General features: G+C 42.2%; 3 protein-coding genes across 4 annotated transcripts; 1 reads left to right on the forward strand and 2 right to left on the reverse strand.

Moving 5' to 3' along the window:
- Positions 1–72: 72 nt before the first annotated feature.
- LOC124647171 lies at positions 73–6934 on the reverse strand. The gene is made up of 10 exons (XM_047187146.1): positions 6499–6934; positions 5902–6054; positions 5668–5822; positions 4363–4638; positions 4119–4246; positions 3644–3761; positions 3454–3546; positions 3278–3346; positions 3082–3172; positions 73–464 (listed from the first exon to the last, which is right to left on the reverse strand). The coding sequence occupies exons 1-10, from the start codon at positions 6932–6934 to the stop codon at positions 373–375; spliced, it is 1611 nt and encodes a 536-aa protein (XP_047043102.1). The 3' UTR covers positions 73–372.
- A 1389-nt stretch (positions 6935–8323) lies between these two features.
- Positions 8324–10727, reverse strand: LOC124708754 (SUN domain-containing protein 1-like). The gene is made up of 2 exons (XM_047240421.1): positions 9655–10727; positions 8324–8891 (listed from the first exon to the last, which is right to left on the reverse strand). The coding sequence occupies exons 1-2, from the start codon at positions 10711–10713 to the stop codon at positions 8583–8585; spliced, it is 1368 nt and encodes a 455-aa protein (XP_047096377.1). The 5' UTR covers positions 10714–10727; the 3' UTR covers positions 8324–8582.
- A 7789-nt stretch (positions 10728–18516) lies between these two features.
- Positions 18517–25141, forward strand: LOC124708755 (VIN3-like protein 1). 2 transcript variants are annotated; one of them, XM_047240424.1, is made up of 5 exons: positions 18551–18568; positions 21233–21297; positions 21914–22438; positions 23252–23553; positions 23653–25141. In XM_047240424.1, exons 3-5 carry the CDS (start codon positions 22005–22007, stop codon positions 24762–24764), a joined length of 1848 nt encoding a protein of 615 aa, XP_047096380.1. In that variant the 5' UTR covers positions 18551–18568; positions 21233–21297; positions 21914–22004; the 3' UTR covers positions 24765–25141. The 2 variants fall into 2 exon arrangements, with proteins under 2 accessions (XP_047096378.1, XP_047096380.1); XM_047240422.1 differs by lacking the exon at positions 21233–21297 and having other exon boundaries at positions 18517–18568.
- Positions 25142–25352: the final 211 nt, after the last annotated feature.

A 25352-nucleotide genomic window follows, 5' to 3' on the forward strand; every position in this document is an offset into this window, starting at 1 on the left:
CAATTGATATTTTCTCATCTACTTATTTTATCTTACAAAAATTCTAGTGGGACGAAGGAGTGATCACTTGCCTCAGCTTCGAAGAGTATTACAGTACAAAATTAAGCCTCAAACCGGGCGACAGATCCGTATATTACACTCACTCGAATAACTAGTAGCATTGCTAAACGAGACAAGTTTCTTTCCAGATGAGAGACAGGTTAAAGGAGTACGATATATCCCCAACGTGCAGCCGTGCAGGTTCACCAGAGCTCACATATGACAGTTCTCATATTCATGCAGCATGAATTAGTCATTTAGCAGAAACTTGGACGGTTTCACACTCGTCCTTCACCCTAAAACCACCATTAGCAGTAAGCAGGTGACTCGGTATCAACCATGGTGTCTCTCTCGGCCTGCTTGGTCAACTGGCTCACTTGGTGACACGGAGGAAACTGAGGTCCCTTTTCCAAAAGAGTAACAAACTGCACAAAGAAAGAAATCTGAGTTAAGCAACATGTTTTGCAACACAACAAACGGCTATGAAAAGGAAGCATTACATATTTGCCATTGGTCTCTCGCTCTAACTTGGACCATGCCATTGCTTTTTCTCAGTTTACACATTTGCAATTGATTCCTCTCATCATGCAACAGTCTTTGGATTTGGAAATGCATTTGCAACAGAAAAAGAATCTCAATATGGAACCCACATCTCAATCACGAGTTTATTGTGGAAACAAAAATAGTGGATGGAAAGTTAAAAACAATACTTATGTAGCAAAGCTCGAGCATTTAGCTAGTGTGTTAATAATTTCTTTGTCTCGTTATTCCAGGCCATTGGGAATTCCAACAATCATACTCCCTCCATTCTAAAAAGGATGTTGCAGATTTGTCTAAAATTGGGTACAAATACATCCAAATTTAGACAAATCTGCGACATTCTTTTTGGGATGGAGGGAGTATTTGCTCTAGTTCTAAAAAAAAGTGAGAGATAAAGCCAGCTACAAGAAAGTGAGTTGCTGATGCAATATTGGACTGGTTAAGAAAATATTTTTCCTTTGGCACTGTAACTTTGCAGAAGAAACTTAAAGAGAAGTAACATATCAAAGTTCACACCAGAGACTATATTTTGGCAAGGAGACACACTAACAAGAGCACAGGAAAGATGGTTTCCATTCGCCACACACATTTAGGTCAGAGCAAGAAGAGGTGTCACCAAGGGAATATTTACTGTTATTGATTATGAAGAAATCAAAGAGAAGGGTGCTTCAACAGAGAATGTCGTCACTGAAGCAGTATTGGAAGGGTTTCTATCTTAGAGGGGTGCAGGGGTCATGCTTGGCTGTAACTGAACTGCTCTAATAGGCAAGCAGGAAAACTGGCAGCTGCTTGTGGCATTGAGTGCCCCGGTAGCGTATGGTGTTATGGATGCCTACATGGCTACATGGAGAAAATATGTGCAAACTAAAGTAAGGAAATAAATGGATGAGGACCACCCAAAATTACGGTCTAGAAAGTAGAAACAAGTTCAATGAAGTCTGTTGATTGTGTCAAATAACAATCTAGCAGAGTCCTTGAACAGCAAGAGCAAGAAACTAAAAGCCCTGCCCATTGTTGATTTGTTGGATGCTAGGCAACAATTAACGTAGAAAATGGACCTTAGGCAACGGACAGCAACCAAGAAATTTGAAGGTCATAAACTTTTCCCACCTGTTATTATGATGGGCGTTAATCAAAGGACTAGAGGTCTTAAGATAAAACTGGTTATAAGCAGAAGTTCAGAGGCATAAGTGTATGGAACAGAGAAAGATGGGATTTAACGGAGGCGTCTAGTTGAAAATAAGAAGAGAACATGTAGCTGTAGGCTGACAAGGCCTTCCTTCTGTCAATGCTCTTTTCATTATCAGTTCACTTAAGAACCTGCAAACGAAATTTAAGTACATGTAGATGACATCTACTCTGTGCAGAAGTCCAAAGCGGATTTTGGGGATTGGTCCTAGGAAGAGGAAGTACGAATATTGTGGACAGTTTGGCCATATAAAGAGCAATTGCAAAGAACCAGTTGACCAAGAATTTTCAGAAGATGAACAGACTGCTCCCTCTTTTGGTGCAAGCACTGCTAGGTACTCTCCGTATCCTTTACACATATTTCTTTAGATTTTGAAAAAAAATTGTTGTTATGTAAACCAAATGCATTTCTGTAGCTTTAGTAAAATTAGTTAATGTTCTATAAAACCAATGCATCACTTTAGCTACAGGAGACTAATGAATTTATGTTGATTTGTAAAATTGATGCAGCTCCAGGAAGAGTGGTATGAAAGTAGTGACAAGAGGTCAAAGGAAAATATCGATAATTTGTCAAGTAACAAGACCGCTTACATCAAACTAACCACAAACATCACCACAGTTTTGCTGAGTTTGAAATTGGCAAGTATGCAGTCCTGCTGCTTTTGAATTGGCAATTATGCTGTCCTGGAACTTCTGAAAACTTCTATGACAAGTATGTAGTCTTGATGCTTTTCAAAGTAGAGGCTTGTGAGATCTTACCTAATGCTTGTTTATTTTCTAGAACTTTTGGTGCTTTCTCTGTTTGATAGCTGCCATTTCTTAGATAATTTTTTGTCACATACGTACTTTTTTTTTGAGATCTTCACAGACGTACTTGGGACCTACTTTTTTAAAGTACTATAACACATAAATTCCTGCCATTTCTGTGAGGCCTAAAATATTACTATTTACAAGATAATTGCATTCTTTGGGGCTATTTCTGCAAAAATAATACAACCTGACATGCAAGAGCTTTAAGTTTGCATCTCTACTGCAAAATACTACTTAGCAAATTCTCACATCATCAATAACCCAAATGGCACCCCATAAAAAAACTCCAAAAATGCTCAATGTTTCCCGCGGCCCTCCTATTGCATAGTGCATGGATGGGTCTAACTAGCGCTGACCAACTACGCAGTGGCAAAAGCAAGGGATGGTGACTAATGACATATGTGTAACAAAAAGTAATGGCATAGTGGACAATGTGGGATAATTCATTTACAAAATGAAGTAATTGAGATGCTCAAATATAATAGGTTGATAGAGGATGCATACCTCCTGGGTCAACAACTTCACCATCATCAGACACATTTACAGTCAATGTTCTGTTTCTCCAGAGAAACTTGCGTATATGGAATACCTCAAGCTAAAAAAGGAAACATCATATGTTTCTTAGTACCAACATTTTACTAAACCTAATTTTCTTATAGAGGGAACTATATGAATAAAGCAAAACATAAAATTAACTTACCTCGACATCCACTTCAGAATTAAGATTGTCACTTTCATCCTCGCATTTGCTCAGCAACATATTCTCTAACTGACAACAGCGACACTAATTATGTAAGCCAATAGAATACAGACTAGAATGTAACATTAGTCTTATTTTCATATTACTTCAACCTAACAAATCTATAATACATCTACCTCAACAGTGGTAGAGATGTGTTCTCCATTAAAACATTTAATGACATCACCAGCTCGTATCCCAAGTTTCTCAGCAGGAGATCCTTCTGACACCTAAGACGCGCAATAGCCACTCAATATGCATGATAGATAAGTACTCACAAGAAAGCTAATGGGAGTCTGAAAATAAACAACATAAACAGATATACACCTCTTTAACGATAAGGCCATCATCAATATTGCACATGCGCAATATATTCTCAGAAAGAGCAAGGTCTATAAACTTGATTGACCAAAACTTCATTCCAAGGTGAGGCCGAGGGATGCGCCTATATAGAAAAATCATACGATATACATTAAAAATGAGCAAACATGAGCTGTAACCCCTTCAAAATGGACCGTTTCAGTTCAACCAAAATAATATCCGTATCATGATAATGCAAATACAATATATATTTTGATTCGCAAACATTGTTTTCTCTGACCATTAGATCATGTTGATCTATATGTCTACAGCAGGTAAAGGATATTCGCTAACAACTTCAAAGAAATCTAAATGGAACAGCTCAATCAAGGAGTAATAGACGAAAGAACTAAGTTTGTGCAACAGAACTAATAGAAGAGGAAAAATAGTAAGTACTGATATTTTAGTAGCACTACAACATAACTAAAGGAAGAAAACGTACTGAAATTTCTTCCATAGATGCAGGCACTTGACTAAAATGGAAGATGGTATAAACGACCCTCTTGTGTTGCCATTAACCATTCCCACAATTTTTCCATCAAAGTCAATCAGCGGCCCACCATTGCCATACTATAAAATTGTATTTAAAATATTCAAATCCAATAACAATTGAAAAAAATAATGAAACAAAATTGCAATGTTGAGCAGGATAATGTACAATTCGATCTCAAGATAACAGTTTGTACCTCAGGTTGTGGATCTGCACCCTGAACAAACATATAATGATATCGTTCAAATAAGTTTGGGTTCAAGTATTTCACCACACCATAGCTTATCCTTAAAAACGAACTTTCATCTCTGCCAAGCTCAAAAACTTTGTTCGCCCGTTTCACACCATCATTGAAAGAGGGTATATAAACAGGCTGATCTACTTTAACACTGAAGAAGGCTAAATCGTAGTGCTTCTGCAGATATTGCAGGTGGGCCTTTTCAGTGATGTCACCCTCCAGGTGAACAAGTACCTACAACATGTGAAAATCAAAGATTTATTTGTTTCTAAACTTACAAACATAAACTATCAATTTGCAAATAAATTTATCATACACCGATGTGGTAGGTATTTGGGTAGAAACCAGCTAGAATTAAAGTGAGATTAGCTACAAGCAAAGCAGATAGATAGATAGAAAATAGGACAGGCAAGTCGGTACAATCTGAGTACCAAACATGCAAGATGGCCATTACCGCTAACACCAGAATAGTGCATTTAATAGACAACAACGATTGTACATAAGATATGATACAACAAACTGGACAATGCATGGTAATGATAGCAAACTACACGGCACCCATACATACACTAGAGTATTCAAACCCATATGCACTAGAATATCTAACAAAGTCTCTTATAAACCCTAAACTATGGTAGCTAGGTCCGATTTGATCCCTGAGCTATGAAAACCGTATATATTAAACCCAAAACTTTTTTTTAAACAGTTAAACTTCAACCCTAGCCCAGTTTTAGATAGTAGTTTCAAATTCCGATGTTTAAAAGAAATTCATAGACGGGTATGCTAAGAATTACTCAATTATTCTGACTATTCCATTCCATTAGTTAATATTTGACCATATTCATTGTTTGGCAGCATCGGTCTTTGTTATGTTGAGGAAAAGCGATGCAATTAATGTTGTTGTGCCGAGTGATATTGGGCAACATGGAAGCTATCACACCTGGATCACAGGATTCCTTTCCAAGTAGCGAGATGTATGATTCTGCCATTGATGATTGCTCCAACCCAAAGTGCTACCTTATGTGGCCATCCTATCTTAATACTCACATTCATTTAGAAAATCATGTTAGGTTCAGACTTCCCTCAAAAGTTCGACATAAGATGGTTAATAAGTGTTAAGACCTTTATCATGCCATATCAAGATAAGAAGACTGAGCCTTTGTATTTTCAGTGCACTTATTAAAAGGTTTATGGTTTCATCCATCACCAAAGGAAGTTGCTATGGATATGAACCTATCATTTTACTTATCTGAAAGAACTCACCTCGGCATCAAGATCATACTCTTCTTGTCCTAACCAGCAGTTAAAGGATGGAGATTCGGTGCAAATCAAGCGTGAAGTTGTCAAGAAAGTGCCCATTTTATTCTTCCTGTCCCAATCAATCCAGAAACCACAGCCACGTGCTAGCGGCTTACCACCTACAAATTGATGAAAATCCGTAAATAAAATGTTTTCACGATGCTCCTAAATAAAGAGCCAAGGCATCATTAATATCACCTACGGAGGATGAAATCCCAACAACAGATTGAGCGGCATGAAGCACTGCCTTCCTTGCAGATTCATGGTCTGGAACAAGCTTTGGATCATCAAGCACGCACATAGAAGCTCTGATCATGTGCACATTAAGCGTGGGATATGTCATGCGGCGAGCTGCAAGAAATAAGCACACGTAGTAAGCACCAACGTGCTAAACAGATTTTCTGCAGTATTAGAGGGATGGTATGTCGTTATCTGCAGGGGAATTGGTACTTTCAGGATACATTGCTACACTTAGTCGAATTTCAAGATATGCAGCACATGTCTCGCCAACATGTGGTCCTAACAGGACATGTACATAACTTGAACTCAATACAAGTACTACCAACTACCCAGTCCAACTACTTGAACAATATAACTTTATAAAGCATGGCTATCAGACTACATATTGTTTGAATTTCCAAAACAACAATGCATGATGCTAGGAGGTGATTGAGTTCCAAGCTCTGTGTCTTCAAAACAATGTAACATCAACTTTCCTAGACAACAAAAAAATAAACTGACATCTAAACCTTGGACCAACAGAAATTAAAAGGAAGGAATCGAGGGGCAGCGCACCTAATTTTGCGTCGTAGTCCGTCCGTGCCTTCTGAATGGTCTTCCATGTATCAGGATCGTCAAATTTCCGATACACCTCATCGGGAATGTGCGGAACGCGAATCGGGGAGCTGCCTGCAGATGAGACCTCCTCCTCCTCCTCCTCCTCCTCCTCCTCGCTGGTTCTCTTCCGTTTGCTTGATCTCTGGTTCGAACCCGCCCTTCTCTTCCTTTTCTTTCGCTGTGCCGATTGGGAGCCCGAGGACTGCCGCCGCGTACGCACCAGCGCCATCGACCCTGCCGTCGTCGCGGGCATGGCGTCTGCGGAGGAGGCCGTGGTGGAGCTGCGGCCGCGGCGGCGCGCAGCGGCGACGGCTGTGGTGGAGCTGCGGCCGCGGCGGCGCGCGGGGGCTCTGGACACCGGCGCCTCTCCCTCTTGGGTGGCGGCGAGCGGCATTGTTGACCTAGCGAGGAGCAGGTCCGCCGGAAGCAAGCCGGTGGCCCCCTCACGATCGCCGGGGACGCTCGCGAGCCGCTGCCTCCGCCGTGGCCGTGCGAAGGGCTGGGGAGTGAAAATTTGGTGGCGGGAGCAAACCCTTGACCGGAGCAACCCTCAGTCGACAAGGGGAATTTGGGGTGTGGTTGGTTGGTGCCCACACTACCCTACCAAATACTCGGTAAGAGTTGGCTGCTAATATTTTGGTTAAGAAATCTTTGGCCCACATTTAGCCAATTATTTGGCAAAAATCTATGAGTGGAAGGGCTAGATATCTATTGGCAGCCAAAATATTAGCTACAAACCAAACAATAAGCAATACTTGATGGGCAGCCAATTTTTGGCGTGGCTACTACACACCCTTGATCTTTTGGCTTTTGCCCATTATAAGTGGATTTTTCGCGAGTGCCCTCGTTTTTTTTTTTTTTTTGAAACTACCCTCGTTTTATTTGGTACCACTAGATGATTCGCCCGACTTCTTTTTTAATTCCTCTATCCCTAGTCTTCTTTGCTACCAAGGTGGCAAGGTTGTCAGTATTTATTTATTTTTGAGAATGGCAGCACTTTATTCATCAAATCTAATCATTACAAAGTTCGTTCCGGATAGAACAGTATCGTTTTTGCTACACCCTTAATTCTCTCATTGATTCAAACATCAACTGGTAGAAAAAGGATGATTTTATGCACATGAGTACCAGTGCTTTCTTCACTTTTAGATTTTTTAAAATTTCAAAACCCACACTTCTATGTCTTCAAAAATTATGGCGTTAAATATATAGATAGATATGTAAGTCTACGCAAAAAAGTCCCGGTAATATTATTTTAAATAAAGTCTGACAAAAAAATACTACTATTTTACTACCATTTACTATCAGAAATTTGTGTTTTTATATTTCCCAAAATATAACATATTTTTAACGGGAATTTTTTGCATACACCCCTACTATATATATCTATCTATATACTTAACGTCATAATTTTTAGAGACATAGAAGAGTTAGGTTTTGAAATTTCCAAAAACCTGAAAATGGAGGGAGCACTAGTGCTCATGTGTCAAACACACTTTTCGCAACTGGTAGCAATAGAATTGAGTTAGAGTTTGATAGTTGAGGAAGAAAGGGAGGAACAAGTTCAAAGAGAGATAGGAATGAGAGTTGAGAGAAGGGGGTCAGGTTTGTCTTCTTCGATGCCACCTCCTTCGCTATTCGAGATCCCACACCTTGGGGTCCAGCCTATACTTTGAGTAGTTCTTAGTCAAAGAAAAAAACACGGAAAACAAGAACGTCTTATCCATTGGAACAGAGGGAGGAGTAGAGAAAAGGATTACATCAAGATATACAGCACAGAAAATTACAAATAAAACTCCATAATACACATGTGAACAGTACAGCAGTTTGAATTTTAATCCTAAATTACAATACTGCTAACAATTGCAGCCCAAATAGTAACCCCAATTGCCTGATACGAACAAACAGGCCGTCTACCTAGCATAATGCCACTACACTACAGATTAACATCAACCATAACCTAGTACATTACATGGGTTTGAAGTACTCAAATTTAAGGGAAATGTTACATGGACTCAGGCATGTAGTTCCTAGAACCTAGATCAGGCCTTCGATGCCGTGGTACCAAGAGAGCCAGGCTCACTGCCGTGCACCCTGAAGCGATAGATGCATGTCAGATCTGGCTGCCCGTGGTTCGAGAAGAAGTCAAGCCGAACCGTGTTGATGATCTGTGCATCAGTGGTGGTTTTGTCTAGTTGGAAGGTCTGGGCATTGCTCTTCTCAATGTCATAAGAGAACTCTCCTAAATTTGTAGCCGTAGGTTGTTGCTTATCTGAATCATCGCCTAGTCCTTGGTACCATCCGCTGACTTGGAAATCTTTGGGGGCACTAGATAGGTCATAGGCCACACTCTGGATGCACAATTCAAGATCCCAATAAGATATTACAAACAGAATGAAGAAGAAAAGTGGTTCAAAGGAGTAAAAGAGAGGGCAGAAATAATAATTGTTCAGTAATAAGGCCAGAAAGCAAACAAACCAATAAAGTGGAAGCCATGTAAACTGAAACACGACAAATTAAGCATGCTTTGTTTTTACTATGATTTCTTTCTCTCATGGCTCGTACATCAGTCAGTTTCTTAATGAACGGTAGGATTAAACTTTCGAAGTGAAACTAAAAACAATGATATTTAAGCTAGATAACAATGCCATTGAGCAAAGAAGATTATCAAAACTATACTACTCTTGAATAGGAGAGTAAATAACCAAAGCAGCGCATTCAACACGAGAAGTACTTAACCACTCTAATAGATACAGAACCAGTTACACTGCTAGCACACATTAATTTCAAGAACCTCATCCTACAGTCCTACACAGCTCCCAATGTAACATATATATTCCCTGCATAATCTACCAGATTATTCCTAATAGTTAATTTCATAAAATGCAAACTAGTTTTCATACTTTTGTTTTGTATAATCTCAGTCTACTTGTTCCTAGACCCTATCAGGACCAAGCTAAATGTAGTGTTATCTGATGATGAAATAAAAAAATTAGTGAGATTTTCCGAAACATTCTCATGGCATAAAAAATGAAACTGATGTATGAGAACATGTCACATGGAAAATAGTGAGCTACACTGTGTGGATTATGGTTATACGATAAATAACGTTACCTTATCAACATGCTCTATAGTGACTGCCTCAGGAATGATTCCTGTCCTGAGCTTGATTTCCACAAATCCACTACTTCCTTCCAGTGCAAAACATTCTCCTGGCTGCCCAAAACTTGGCTCCAGCATTTTGTGAGCTTCACTACGACGAGGAAGAAAGCCCTTAGCTTTCTTGAAAGGTTCTGAATGCTTAACCACTTTACCGCCACCAGATCCTAATGCATAATCAACCATTCCAAGGCCATCTGCTGCATGCCTTGCTATCTCCATTTCCACTATCTCCTTGGCAAATAACCTTACATCGTCCAAGGTTATCTCAGTACCAGTACCATCTAAACCCCCTTTTTTGTTCACCTGGTTCACAATCTCATCGAATTCTTTCTTAGAGACTAAACCCATGTCTCTCAGTTCAGTAAGTGACTTATCCAACATGTCAGTCTTGCCTTCCAACGCTTTCATCTTTGTCTCTAACTTATTACCCTTGTCTTCAAATTGCTTTGTGATATCCATTTTTGCTTTGCCAATCTCATCTCCTAGCTTCTTATCTAAAATGTCCAGTTGTACCTGAAGCATCTTGGTTGTCTTCTTGAACCCCTCCACCTTGGATAGCCTGCTCTCCATATCAAGTGTGGCAAAAGATAAATCTCCATTCTGCCATCTCCAGAGAACCTGCCCAATCCAAGCAATTGCAGTAATAAGAAGGCAAAGCTTCATCAGCACACTTAGTGCAGTTTCCCACTTGGCATTTCCTTGTTTACTAGCGCTTTTCCTTCGATGCTCAGCAGTAGCTGCTGAAGGAAATGCAGCTTTCCTTGCCTCGGATGAATACTTTGGCTTGTCAACAGCTGACTCCCCTCGGACCGCATGACCAACATCCTTCTTGCTAGCGGTCTTCTCACCCGAGACCCCATTAACTCCACCTTCAGAGAGAACCTCAGGCGCGGCTATCTTCTTTGCAACCACCGTTCGCCGCCTAACATCTTGGCTGGAATGTGAATCCACGCTTAGTGCATGGTTTCCATTTGTATCTGCTGCCGGTACCGCGGCAGTTGAAGCCGACATGGTTGTGTGTTATACTGCAGCAGAACATAGCTAGATTACAAACTCGGAATGATGATGCAAATGGAATGCAAGGCAACAGAAAAGTGGTGCTACTGCATGAAGAAAGTTGGCCATTCATCAGTGCAGAGTAACATGAAGGATACAGTCAAAGGATCGATCTTATGGTCAGCCTTCCCATATGTTTCTTTGTTGGAAATTTATGAATAATGGGGGGATAATCTATCTGCTGCTAAGTGTGTGTACATATATAGTCAGCCCAAAACGAAAGCTGGTATTCACATGCATAACATGAATTCTTAGAGATAGCAGCATTCCCTTAATTTTCTCTTTGTAGATCCAGCAATTAAATATGTGCAGAACAGAGCCAATGGTAAAGTAGGAACAGACTACCCTATCACACATAACGGCAGAATGTGAAGAAAATATTCTTGAACATCCTATCACACAAGAAATAAAGCCCAGCAGTAAAATCAGAAGAAAGGCAGTAAACAGTGGCATCCTCCCACAACATTCCGGGGCAAAATTCGAATTGCTACCCGGTAGCCACACCAAAAAAGCAGAGCAACATCAACCTAGGGCGACCTAGTTCAGCAGAGTCTGGCTTACAGTTCCACACGACGCAAACCCTAATTCCCCAAGTTGAAGCAGTTCCTTCCAGCAACGAGAGACAAGAGGACCATGTAAATTTCGGTAAACAAGCCCTTTCCGCGCTGATACGGGCCAAAACCAGATCCCCGGAGAGGGAGAAGGGCCTAACTGAACCACCGAAACGTGAGGGATTGGATCAGCCCCGGAGCAAATGAGTCAGCGGCCGACTGGTGCGGATCTCGGTTGCTCGCTGGAGCAGCAACGGGAGAATCCCCGGAGCAAAACCTACTCTCGCGGCAATCCAGGTAGAAGGGTTGGTTGGTTGGTTGGTTGGTTCCTTACCGGCAGAGGAAGGAACCGGGCGGCGTCACGGTGCGTGGCGGGTGGAGCCGCCGCCGAGGGGGCGAGAGTTGGGAGTGGGCGGAATTTGGGTGGAGGAGGGAGACGGAGTGGCGGCCGACGGCGATGGGTATCGTGCGTGGGGAATTCTTTCCGGAACTGAAAAGACAGATGCGACGGGGGAGGAATAGTAGGCTAGCAGCGTCTGTCACGCAACTCCCACTTCATCCAAGTTCAAAATGACACCGCCAAACACGAAAAAAAAGAAAAACAGACTCATAAGATGACCGTGCTCCTCGAAATAAGATGACCGTGCTACGCTAGGAACCCTAAAGAAACGAGGTGCGGTGCAATATGAGATGAATCCATTTTTGTGCTCACTTCGTTCATAATTACTTCGTGTTTTTGCTTTACTCAAACAAATCAAAAAATTTAAAGTGCATCTGACTTTGGGTCCAACCAAATGGTCTCCGTCTAAATGAGGAAGCCGATGACTACATCTCATGGAACCTAATGCCTAACAGAGAGTCCTCGACAGCCTCGGCTTACAATGCACAATTCAATGGAGCAACTAGCACGTCCATGAACAAATTGGTCTGGAAAATTTGGGTGTCCCCCTAAAGTCAAGTTCTCCGTATGGTTGGCTCCTTGTAATAGGATTTGGACCATGGACCGTCTTGAAAGGGTAGGGTGAAATAATTGTGGAATCTGCCCGCTTTGCAAGCAAATCCAGGAGACGGCGGCTCATTTCTTCTCCCACTATTGCTACTCTAAGAGGCTTTCGGATATGGTGAAAAGTTGGATTGGTGTCTCATCCATAAAAAACGAATAAGTGGACGGTGGACATCTCCCTCGTGTATTGATGGATCATGATGACTTGTACGACCAACCCGAATCGTAGGACCATGAAGTCCCTCGCAATGCTTGTGACTTGGACCATTTGGAAGGAGAGAAATGCAAAGGTTTTCAACAACAAAGCGGCCCCTACTACCATCTTACTCGACGACATTAAGAGTGAAGTAAAGCTTTGGGTTACCGCGGCGGCAAAGCATTTGGGTCTTATAATGATGGGAGAGTAATCCCCTTAGAACCTTTTTTCGGTCTTCTCTTGTTCTTGTGTTTGGTCTTCTCAAGAGTCTTCTCCTTAATTAATGAATGGAGGCCCTCCCATGTTCAAAAAATAAGATATAATTTGATCCAATATTTAAGAAAAAATATCAACGTCAGTAATACAAAATCTATTATATTAGAATATTGATTCAATAATTTTCATATTATATGTATTTGACATTATGAATATTAATTTTTTTCCTATAATTTTGGTCAAACTTTGCAAAGTTTGAATTTGACTAAACCCATAGCACGAACTAAATAAACACGGAGAGAGTATCAAAGGATAATAGCATATGTATAAACTCTGGTCTTTATTAGAAAGGCCGAAACCATTAACATCGGCACCGTGTGCAAAAGCATGAAATAAGATCGAGATGCACCGCGATATTCCGCTCAATCAGAAGTCAATCGCATGTCCAAAGTCCATCTATTTTAAAATATTTGAAGTTTTAGCTTTATCATGAAGTCAAGCTTCTCTAAGTTTGACTAGATATTTTAAAAAAATATTATCCATTACTATAATATTTAACGTACTCATACTCCCTCTGTTTCATGGAACATGTCATAACTTTATCTAAATTTGGATGTATCTAGATGCTAAACAATGTCTAGATACATCCGATTTTAGACAAAGGTAAGACATGTTTCATAGGGCGGGGGAGTATATTGTACAAAAATTCAATGTATGATTTAATTGATAAAACTAAGTTGTTGTTCTAGATATTCATATATTTTTCTATAAATTTCGTTAAGCTTTAAGTAGAATAATTTACCGAACTTCAATTATTCTCACATGGATGGAGCACAAATATAAATGACAAAGTTCCCCAGGACAACCTCACAAAATTGATTATGTGTTGATTATCACTTTATGGTACTTGCCATAACTAAACCGTTGTATAATCGTAGAGAACACCAAATAAAAATAAACGAATCATACACTAGTTAATCAAAAGGGTTGGAATCCAAATTATATTAACACTGATGTAGCAAATTTCAAAATTGATTTTAAAATCTGCACACACGGCACGAGACTATCATGCCCCGGGAAAGAATACACGTGTACCTTCTCTCGCATGATATAATGATACCACTTCTAAAAATATAAATGTATAAGTGACTAACTTTAAAAAAATATATATATGAATGCCCACAAGATGTGTGTTCACAATCCCAGAATTTCTAGGATCAAATTTAAAATGCACACATAATAACAAAAAAGAAAAATCTAACACCAATGGTCTCACAAAAAGCACCATCATAAATGAAACTACTATTTACGTATCAATTTGTCATTTTTCTATATGTATTTTTAATTTGGTCCTAGAAATTTCAAATAGTGTAAAAACACATCTTGTGAACCCTCGCATCTTTTTTTTGATTTTTCGACACTTACAAAGACATCTTGTGCCACATGCTCGACCACACAACGCCCTCGGAATTTCGTGGCCCTATTTCCTCTCTCTCTCTCTTCCTTGGGCAAAGCCTCGAATATCCCGATTAGCCCATGCCATCAGCTGGCAAGTTAGACGCCAAAAGTATATAGGGTGTGATTGGTTGCCCGGTGACAAAGTATTAACTTGTCAATGCCTACAAGTTATAGATTAGGGTTTCGTGGAAAGTAGAGGGCAAGTAGATCTCGAAGGTTTCAGCAGAAAAGGTGTTCGATTGCTAAAAACTAGGGGTGTGTTGACAATGAATCGATGCTTTCTTTCTCCCTCGACTCCCCCTTATATAGGAGGTGGAGCCGAGGGTTTCGTGATGTACAAGTTACAAATAGCGGGAGACTCTTTGAGTTCGCCCCGTATAATTACAAGTCTCTATTCCTAATACATCTCTATCTTCCATATCGACGCCTTATTGGGCTTCCGGGCTTTGTGATCTTCGGGTCGTGTGTCTTCAGTAAACCCCGGGTACCTTCTTCGACAGGCCCATTGGGGATGCCTATGTCAGTAGCCCCCGAGATTTTGCATGTATCGTAGAATTAAGTAAAATCTCCGTCATTACAATTAACTCATAATTTCTTTGAGTCACTAAATAATTTTCATAAAACAGTCATATATTGTGCAGCGATAATGGTAAATGGGGCTGGTTCATCTGACGGATCAGGTACCAGTTAACTGCTCTTGTGGAAATCCCGCAAAAACCTACTTCAAGGCCAAGTCCCTGGACTCGACCCCGGTATACTGGCGTAATTCGACATGTGCCGCTTAAGGTCTTACCATGATTCGAATTCCAGTCATATTTTATCGGGTACCTAACGCGTCCGTTAGGATTTTTCTTCGCATCTGTTGATACGGAAAAAAGTAGCAGAGCGCATTCATGTGCGATACCACGCCACATAGGACGGATCCCGGGGTCTTACCTTCGTAAAATATTACGGCATTCAGAGATTTATTTGCGACGAACGCACTCTGAGAATATATTGTCGAGTGCCTTTTTTGGCTACTGGAATGGCATATTTATTCGAGTCATATGATGACTTACTATCTTGACCTCCCGATGGAAGTATATGAAGATGCACAATATGACTCCTCATATTTCATCGGGTGCGCGACCAGCGCTCTCGATGGGAGTAGCCCCTGAAGGTCAAGTGCTTGTACTTGGTTGTAGGTTCACCTTTTTCTGTCTTTGTCGCTATCCTGTCAGCTTCCCATCTTTTTCATTTTTATCGGGTGCGCGACCAGCGCTCCCGATGGGAGTAGCCCCCGAGGCTACAGACAAGTACTCGTACTTGGTTGTAGGCTCAATTTTTCTATTTTGTATTAACTCAATATTTTCTTTTGCTGCCTTCCTCTTATCAGAAATATGAACCATATTTCTGATAAGAGTAGCCCCCGAGCGTATGACCAAATGCTTTGTATTTGATCATAAGATCCCGATGTTTTTCTGGTTGGCTCACTCGTTTTTTCCCCTGTCGCTATATTTGATAGAAACACTCGATGTTATTCTTCAGAATGATATCATTGCTGATGATAGCCACGACCACCTCCTTGAGAATAACGACTCCTGTCACGTCTCTGAATTGTGGGTCCAAAATTCTGCACGAACGACACATTGCGCAAGTGGGGGACACACGTCCTCCGCAATTACCGGCACACGCGTAGTAACTTCTGTCCAGTAACTTCTCGACGAAAAGACGATTATACCCTTATTGACACGCGTAAGGCGTGAGATGCATTTTCCTTTCATCCAACGGTGCGACGGATCAGTTCCTCTCTATAAAACTGCCCCTTCGTCCTCGTTCTCCCCCTTCGCTGCGCCGTCCTTCTCTCTCCTCTCTCCAGGTCCGCCATTGCTGTCCCCAAGTTCTTCATACTCGTGCTTCCAACCAACCCCTTTCTCCACTAGAGCTCTGTTTTATGCCGCTGCGCACCAAACTGCTGAGACACATTGCTCCAGGCACCAACACACCGATGGAGAATGTGGAGATCTCTGTATGGGAGAGATCCAAAGTCTCCAACCAGGACCAGAAGACCCTCAAGAGGCTTGGCCTGACCAAGAAGGAGGGCTCGTTGATCTTCCCCGGCGACGAAAGCTTCCCGCGTCCTCCGATTGGATACCGGGTAACTTTCATCGACCACCTCATTCGCGGCCTTTCCACCCCCATCCATGAGTTTCTTCGTGGACTTCTCTTTGTTTATGGGATTCAGCTACATCAGCTGACCCCTAACTCCATCCTCCATATCACTATCTTCATCACCTTGTGTGAATGCTTCCTCGGGACCCATCCTCATTGGGGCCTGTGGAAGCGCATTTTCTATCTCCGGCGCAACAGCTCCCGCAATGTCGCCTACAATGTGGACAGCGTTGTCATCTGCGTCCAACCCGAAGTCGACTACTTCGACGTCAAATTTCTCGACTCAGTCCAAGGATGGCGCAGGAGGTGGTTGTACGTCCAGGAAGAATACATCAACTCCCAAGAATACAACATCTCTCCTTTTGACGGTGCCGCGAAAATCCTCAACCCCCATGCCCTAGGGCACCACTTTAGACTTTAGTAGTGCTTGGACAGGTAGGTCCTAAGCCACAGGGTCATGTGGCTCGCCTCCATACCAACAAATTAGGTACCATGGGCCTTATGGTCGACAACTAGCGCCGCCATGAGTTCCTCCTAGGAGAAGTCAACGATGCCCGTGACGTTCTTTGAACCCTTTGTTAGTATGGACGCCGGATTTAATGGGCTCACACATCCTCTCCGGCACGAAGGAGGACTAGAAGGGCGGTCTCTTCATGGTGCCCTTCATCTGCGCAGCATGCGCTTTGTGCATTGCACGAACTCTTTTGTGCCTTCCTTGCCTTTGCAAGGGCCAGGGCAACCTTTGATGCGACATTGTTCACAAGGCTGCGCACTGAGCTCCGCGACATTGATCCGAGTTGTGCTAGCTGAGGCTGGTCAAAACTCTGACCCACCTTCACATTGTTGTCACCCAAGTGAAGCCTGCCAATCATCGATAAACGAAGGGATTTGCGAGTCCTCAAAGGGGGCTAGAGTGCGACTAAGGAAATCGTTGCACAACGAGTCCTACATTGACCCAAAATATACAAGATAGTTAAACCATGCTACAACCGATGCAAAAAATCAAGAGCATACAACACTACCATGGTAGAATCTAGCCAAACAAGAAAAGTAAACAAGACATTCTCAAGGCCTAAATAGAACAAGATCATAGAGGACAACCATGGTAGAATCTAGGCAAACAAAAATACCAAAAATACATGCTCAAAGCCTACATAGAACAAGATGATACAAGATGACCATGACACAATCTTAGGTAAACAACAAGACAAGCCATGTTCATGGCTGACCTACATGACTGAGATAGCACAATCTAGGTAAACAATCACATAGCTAACATTCTACGGTCACAGATCTAAGCTAGAACAGTCAAAGATCTAATAGATTTAAGCTAAAGCAGTGAGAGATCTAAGCTAAAGTAGTCAGAGGTGGAAGAGGAAGGCACGGTTATGTTACTCACCATCGTCGTTGGAGGTGGACGAAGGAGTGGAGAGCTCGAAGTAGTGGTCGTAGTCGCCCTGCCGTCGTCGCCCCCAACACCACCTTCTTACCCGGCTCGCCGACCAGAGAAGAGAGCTCGAAGGAGAGAAACGGTGGTTTCAAAATCGACAGTGAGGGAAAAGCGTAGAAATAAGGAAGGATTTTGGCGGAAGGTGACGAAAATACCCTACTTTTTGCGCGGAGCTTGTGTCATCTCCATAGTCGCAACAGCTTGTGCAATCATTGATACATTTTTTTTTTGGCTCTGAGGAAACAGCCGAATCGAGTTTCGCTTGAGACTTGAGAGCCACCGATAGAAAGCCCATCATGAAGATGCCATAAGCTAGAGACCGGCCCGGCCTGGTCCGGATCTCTTCATCTAACAAGGACCGATCGGGTCCACCAACCCCTTCACGTACGCTGAAAAAAAAAAGGACCGATCGGGTCCACCAACCCCTTCACGTACGCTGAACGGCCGTCCACGCCCCACACGACACGACACGACACGGTGGGCGGCCCTCCTCTCCCGTCCCGTTCCGTTCCGTTGCGACCTGGCCGGTCTCTTCCACGCCCACTTGTGTTGTGTGGGAGATAATTGGACTCCTTCCCCCCTGCTTCCCCGGTCGCTGCGCGGGGAGGAGACCGGACCACACCACACCACCTCGCCGCCGGAGCCGCCCCGCCCGCCCACCAACCGCGCCACCCCCGCCGCCTCACCGCCCCCCGTCGCGCATTGGGATCTCGCAGCTGCCCCCGACGCCTCCCTTCGCCCGCTCAAACCCTAGCCGCCGCCGCCAGCGGCAACAGGATCGAACGGTACGGAACTCCCATCCCGCTCTGCTCCCCCCACGCTCCGCTCGATTCTACCCGCGGATTCCGTTTCGAGCCACAAACAGGCCGTCGTCGTCTGTTTCAGCTGGCGACGTGTTGCGGGTTCTAGCTCGCAGATACTAGATGGAATCCGTTGCGGCGCTATTCTACCGCGTGCTGCCTGCTACCGTTAGCTCTGTCCATGGCTGTGTGTTTAACTGTACATACGTGCATACATATGGGCTGCCTCGCTAATCAAGGATGCTAGCGGCTGCCTTTTTCTATAACACGCAGCATTGATGAGATCGAGGCAAACGGTAGCTGCAGTAAATAGATCTGGCTGCTGCGCAAAATTACTAGTAACTGTAATAGTAGGATCGTTTGGCTGGAATTGGATAGTCATTACCATACCTGGGGAAAGGGTTTGCTCTTGCGCCTGCTATTCATGAATTCACTGGATTAATTAATCACACAAAATCTTTGCACATACTGCCAGCCTCACTCACACACAGGTGTACAGCTCGTCATGTGTTCCTTTCCTTTTCTGTTGCGTTGGCTCCCTAAACTGATGAAGGAGGGCAGCATGAGTACATATATGCTGATTTAATATCATTCATTCATTGATGGGATTAAGTTCAGTGTACAACTTGATGAAGGGGGGCAGCCGTTTCTGATTTCAGGCCCAAATCAAATCATCCCTTTGCCTCAAACTGTACTCAAAATGCCGGGCTGCCATTTCTAATTTCAGGCCCAAATATAATCACCCCTTTGCGTTGAACTGTAGTCAAAACATTGAGTTGCCACCCCCTCCACCTCTCACAACACCTTCATGGCTTCACCTGCCGCCGCTTCCTCTTGGTACTGCCTTTTCTGTATGCCTCCCACACCGTCATTACTTGCTACTTAAGCTCAACAGTGCTACATGGCAGAGTCAGGCACTAAGTTTTCTGGTTATTGATAGTTAGCTTTGCTGTTTATGGAACTTAATTTACCAACTTGACATGTCTCGTTCTAGTTTGGTAGCTCCTAGTTACCATTTGCTACTTGCTACGGTTAGTCGGTTTCTAGTTAATCTCTATTTTTCTTCGATTTCTAGCAAGCTAGCCACGTGCAGTAAGGCCAAGGCATGATATTTGGTGTCTCGTTTTAGGGGAGATGCACACTCTTATAAGCTCGTGGTTACAATTTTGTTTATTCATGCTAACCAAGTAATTGATCTGCAAAGTCACCAGATAGCCCCAGAGAAATCAGAGGAGTTACTTCTTTTGCAGGAAACAAACAAAGCATCACAGCCCATGATTTCTATTAATGAGCCCTGACCTCCTTGCCGACCAGGATCTTTGACACAGCCCATAGCTCTCCCATCCGACGCCCTTCCCCCTTCCCCATTCTCTTCTTCTCTGGTCGCCGCGCCAGGGGAGGCCAGACAACCTTGCCCGCTAACCGCCGGAGCAAGACCACCTCACTCTACTGGCCACCCTTGCTGCCACCTTCCAGCCCTCGTCGTGCACGGATTTTGCGGCTGGTCCCTTGCGTGCTCGCGCGCCCAAACCCTAGCCGCCACCAGCGGCAGCGAGATCTAATGGTATGGGAATCGAATCCTGCTCTGCTACCCCATGCGCTGCTCAATCCTCCTCGCAGATTTTTGTTCGAGCTAGCTAGCTAGCACACAAGGGCGGTGCCTTGCTATTCTGTTCTTCTATGATCCCTCCTTTTTCTCTCCTTGGCGCTTGTTTAATTGTAGATAGATTGGTGGCGTCGACTGCATTATGGCTACCTCAGTATTTGGTCAATAAGCTATGTGGTTGTGTATAACAGGGTCAAGCAATAAGTTTCTTAGCTATTGATAGTTAATATTTGCTATTTCTGGAACTTGATTTGCCAACTTGGTATGTGTTGCTCTAGTTAAGTAGTTACTTGCTACGATTAGTCGATTTCTAGTTAAGCTCTTTTTTCAGTGATTTCTAGAAAACTAGTCGTGTGCAGTGAGGCTAAGGCATGATTAAGGATATTGAGGTCTTGTTCAGAGAAGATGTACAATCTTACAAGCTCTTCAGTAATTTTTTTCTTTATATAGACTAACCATGTAATTGATCTGCAAAGTCAGCAGATAGCCCCAGAGCAATATGGGGAGTTACTTTTTTAGCAGGAACAAAAACACTGCCCATATTATATCTATTAACTAATGAGTCCTGGCCTCATTGCCAGTGAGGATCTTCGACAAATCCCTGTCAATCCGAAGTCCTGAATTAGGGGATTGTATTCCCCATTCTCACACCTGAACCACATTTCAGTCGGATCCTTATGTGTTATCTATGTGATTAACTCTTAAGGTGCTTTGTTAGGTTTGTTGAGCATTGCTCTGTTATGGGGAATTGTAGAGTTGATATTCGGTTAGTTGTTTTGGCATTTTTGAAATGTTTAAAAGGGGATGTGTAACTTTTTATTGTTCTCTTTCCATTAGGGGAAGAAGATTTGTTCTTAAACTGTATATGCCAATTTTGCTTTCTTTCTGCTATTTGCTACTTCCTCCGTCTAGTAATATAAGATGTTATTTCATCCAATATAGGAGGTTGTATCTTATATTATGGGACGGAGGGAGTTCATGTTACATGATGCTAAACGATTTTAGTTATTTATTACTCCCCCTAAGAACTTAGCATTGCTCAGCTTGATGCATGCCCAACCAACCAGCACTTGATTCTTGGACTCTGCACTTCTGCAGCGAGCTCAAGGTTGTCTCTCCTTTATAACAAGTAGCCACCTGGCTAGTCCACTGTAGCCCTAGTTATTTTATTTATTATTCCTATAAAATAGGTTCTTTGTTGCCTTCTCATGTTCTGCAATATGCTTTAACAATGGACTGTGACCAGAATATGTTAGTAAAAGCTGCTCAAATCTAGTATTATGAATTCTTTTACACTATCTAGTACACTGTTGTCACCAAAAGGCCAATTTAGTACTTTCATTGTTCATTAGTTCACCTTGGAAGTTCCTCAATAAGGGATCTATTTTTTTTTGAATATGTTTCTCCGTAGAACTACCGACATACTTTCTTTAACACAAGAAATGGTTTGATATTAGCAGTCATTCTAAAGTCTATCTGTATTCTGAACCAATTGTTTATGATGTGCTATATCATTGGTTTCCTTTTGGATTCATATTTCATAGTCGTGTATTCAAGATTGATAAAGATTCTTCACGAGTTAATATTCTTATCCCAAAAACTCCTTTCTTATGGATTTCTTGTGCATCCCTCTGTTGATTATGTAGCATTTACTGCAGAGTTTTTGATTTTGTATTCTGGTTAGCTGCTCTTGCTGATAAAACAATTATCATGTTCCATTTCAGTTACTCGAGAGTTCAGAAGTTACTAACCTAGAACAATACTACCCATGCTTGTGAGTAAAAAGAGAAAGGCTTGCTGAATTGAAGTAAAGACATGTCCAAATCTACACCTGTTAAAGCAAGCAAGAATGTTGAATTGAAGAAACAATCTGCAGCCATCTTACCAATAGCAAATGGCCATGGTAGTAAGAAGGAAGCGGTTAATGGAGAGGATACTGGCCATGATGTCAAATGCACTAGCACTTGGATCTGTAGAAATTTGGCCTGCAAAGCTGTTATAACATCTGAAGATTCTTTCTGCAAGAGGTGCTCATGTTGTATTTGCCATCAGTTTGATGACAATAAGGATCCTAGTCTATGGTTGGTTTGTGCATCTGAAAATGATGACAAACAGTGTTGTGGTTCTTCTTGCCATATTGAGTGTGCCTTCCGACACAAGAGGGTGGGATGCTTTGATATAGGGAAAATTATTCATCTTGATGGGAGTTATTCTTGTGCTTCATGTGGGAAGGTTTCTGGAATACTAAGGTAAGTACATGTTAATGCAAATCTCGTTCTCCCCATTCTTGTGCTTGCTACACTTGCATCCTTAGAACCTTGGAGTCTTGTACTAAAATGAAGTTGCTTTGGATACATATAGCCATATTGTTTTAAATTTGCTTATGTCACAATGCAGTTCAAACTAGCCAGTAACTACTCCTTCCGGTCCTATTTAATTGACTCAGATTTAGTATAAAGTTGTACTAAATTCAAGCCAATTAAAAGGGACCAGAGGGAGTACTTCAGAAACATTATGCATTTATTTCTTGATAGGCTGTGGGTTTCTTCAATGTTAGCCGATAAATGATATTTCTCAGAACTTGTATCTGAAACACAAAGGGAGAGATGCTAGATTTTTTCTATCACTATTTATAGTTGACATGCACCGTTCAACTCAACTAGGAATCAAGAACAGTTCTCTCATCATCTTTATTCACTAGAAGCAGTCGTCTCCTGTTAGTTCAAATGATCTTGCTTGATAAATAAATCTCAACTGTTTGGTCAAGCTGTAGCATGCACGATACTCTATACCCAGTATATTCTCTTTTATGAAGTTCATTCTCTCTGGTTTTTCAGATTGTCCAAATATTCTACTTTATACTTCTTGTACAAGAGATGCACACTCATAATTATTAAAAATATTAATTTTGGTTTTTGACATCACCGTCGCATGTTAGGCTTCTTAGCATCAATGTACATGCAGTATGCACTTATGACATTATTAAAAAATTGAAATGCTTGTCACATTTTCCATGATTATTGATCAATTTGTAAAGTTGACTTGAATGTTATATCCTGCAGTTATTGGAGAAGGCAACTAGTGGTTGCAAAAGAGGCTCGTCGAGTAGATATTCTCTGCCATCGCATTTATGTCAGTTATCGGCTATTGAAGGGGACGAGCTGTCATAAAGAATTGCATGACATTATTGAAGATGCAAAAGCAAAACTCGAATGTGAGGTTGGTCCACTTGATGGAATGTCGGCAAAGATGGCACGTGGTATTGTAAGCAGGTTGTCTGGTGGTAGTGATATACTGAAACTTTGCTCTCTAGCAATTCAAAGAGCTGATGAGTGGTTGAGTTCTCCAGATTTGCATCTTCGAGGTAATGACCTATACTGCCATGATAAAATTTTCTGGGAAAAGACTGTCATAATAATGGTCATCTGATTTTGCAAATTACACTTACACACTTCTTGTGCAGATTCATTACCTGCTGCGTGCAGATTCAGATTTGAAGACATTGCATCTTCTTCCCTTGTTATCATCTTAAAGGAAACTAAAGTAGCATCATCGGACACCATCAAAGGTTATAAGCTATGGCACTGGAAGAGCAGAGAGCAACCAAGCATGGATGAGCCTGTAATTTTGTCGAAAGATCAACGAAAAATACTTGTTTATAACCTTGCTACATGCACAGAGTATTCCTTTAGAGTTATATCATTCACAGATGATGGGATCCTTGGGCATTCTGAAGCTAAATGTTATACTGGGAGCAACGAGCTACTTACCAATCGTGCGACGCAGAATGCAATGGCTATATGCCTGCAGAAGCAGAGAAGAGATGGGAACCAGGCTTCTAAGTCCAGTGGATTCAGGATCCGAGATGTTGGAAGGATCTTGCGTCGAGCTTGGGCTGAAGAAGGCTATTTTGAGGATGTGTATGAAGGTTCTTGTGACAGAAGTGCCACAGAAGCAGAGCAACAAGAAGACAGTGAACAGGGTCATATGTTATCTGGTGCTTGTCGCAGGCTTCAGTTCAACACATTTTCTGTTCCTGACCTAAATGTCGAGGCGCCCATGCCCATGGACATAGACTCTTCCCCTGACAAGTGCCATGATTTAAATAACGGACTTCTAAAATCAAATGGCAGTGGTGGCTCTGAGGCTTGTGCAGCAGCCAGGAGTGCGGAACCGCCTGCTGTTGAATCTCGTCCAGGGGGCAAGGCAAAGCAACGCCATGATGTGCATAATGTAAGCTGTGAGCAGGATGGAGTTTTGGCCATCTGCCGCCAAAAACAACTTCAGAAAAGACCTACAGAGTTGGATGAGGACTACGAGCACTGCGTGAAGGTGATACGGTCATTGGAGTGCGAGGGGCACATAGAGACTGATTTCCGAATGAAGTTTTTGACTTGGCTGAGTCTAAGGTCGACGGAGAATGAACATAGGGTCGTCAGCACATTCATCAAAACACTAAATAAGGAACCAAGTTGCCTGGCTGAGCAGCTTGTTGATTCTTTTGGAGAAATTGTAAACTGCAAGAGACCGAAAACAGGTCTCTGCAATGAGCTATGCCATTTGGACAAAAGATAAACTCGAGATTTCACTAACTCATTGATAATCTACAGTTTTCAGATCAAATTCAGTGAAATCTGATTGCTTTTGATCGCCCGGAATGAGAATGCTCGTTCGGTTCATTCCATACCAGATCAGAACGTGCACAATTTTCGTACATCAACATTGCCATTCCGAGCCTGTGGAAATAGGATTTTTGGTTTACTTAGAAATTCCTATCTTCATAATTCTACTTAGGAAAATTATTTTAGGGAGAAAATAGATTGCATTGGAAGATTCCCTTTCCACCAAGAAATAGTGGAAATAATTTCCTCTTCTTTTTTGTTTAGTACTTTCTAGTTTTCTGTCAGAGTACTGGAACTATCTTATATGATGTCATGTATGGCTTACATCTGATTGATACCAGTGTCTTGGTACTATTTGTTGGCTAGGCTGCCTTATATATTTGGTTGGTATAAATCGTTCATATGCTCAAAATTTATCGCTGGCGGAGGTGTTCCAGGTGGCACTAGCAAACATAGTGTGGGTTTTCCTTGTCCCCACTGATCATGGCTCACTATCTGTGGCAGAGGGACGTGGTGTATTGGTGATATCAGGCTGACGGTG

This window comes from Lolium rigidum, chromosome 4 (genome assembly GCF_022539505.1).
Source record: "Lolium rigidum isolate FL_2022 chromosome 4, APGP_CSIRO_Lrig_0.1, whole genome shotgun sequence".
Lineage (NCBI taxonomy): Eukaryota > Viridiplantae > Streptophyta > Magnoliopsida > Poales > Poaceae > Lolium > Lolium rigidum.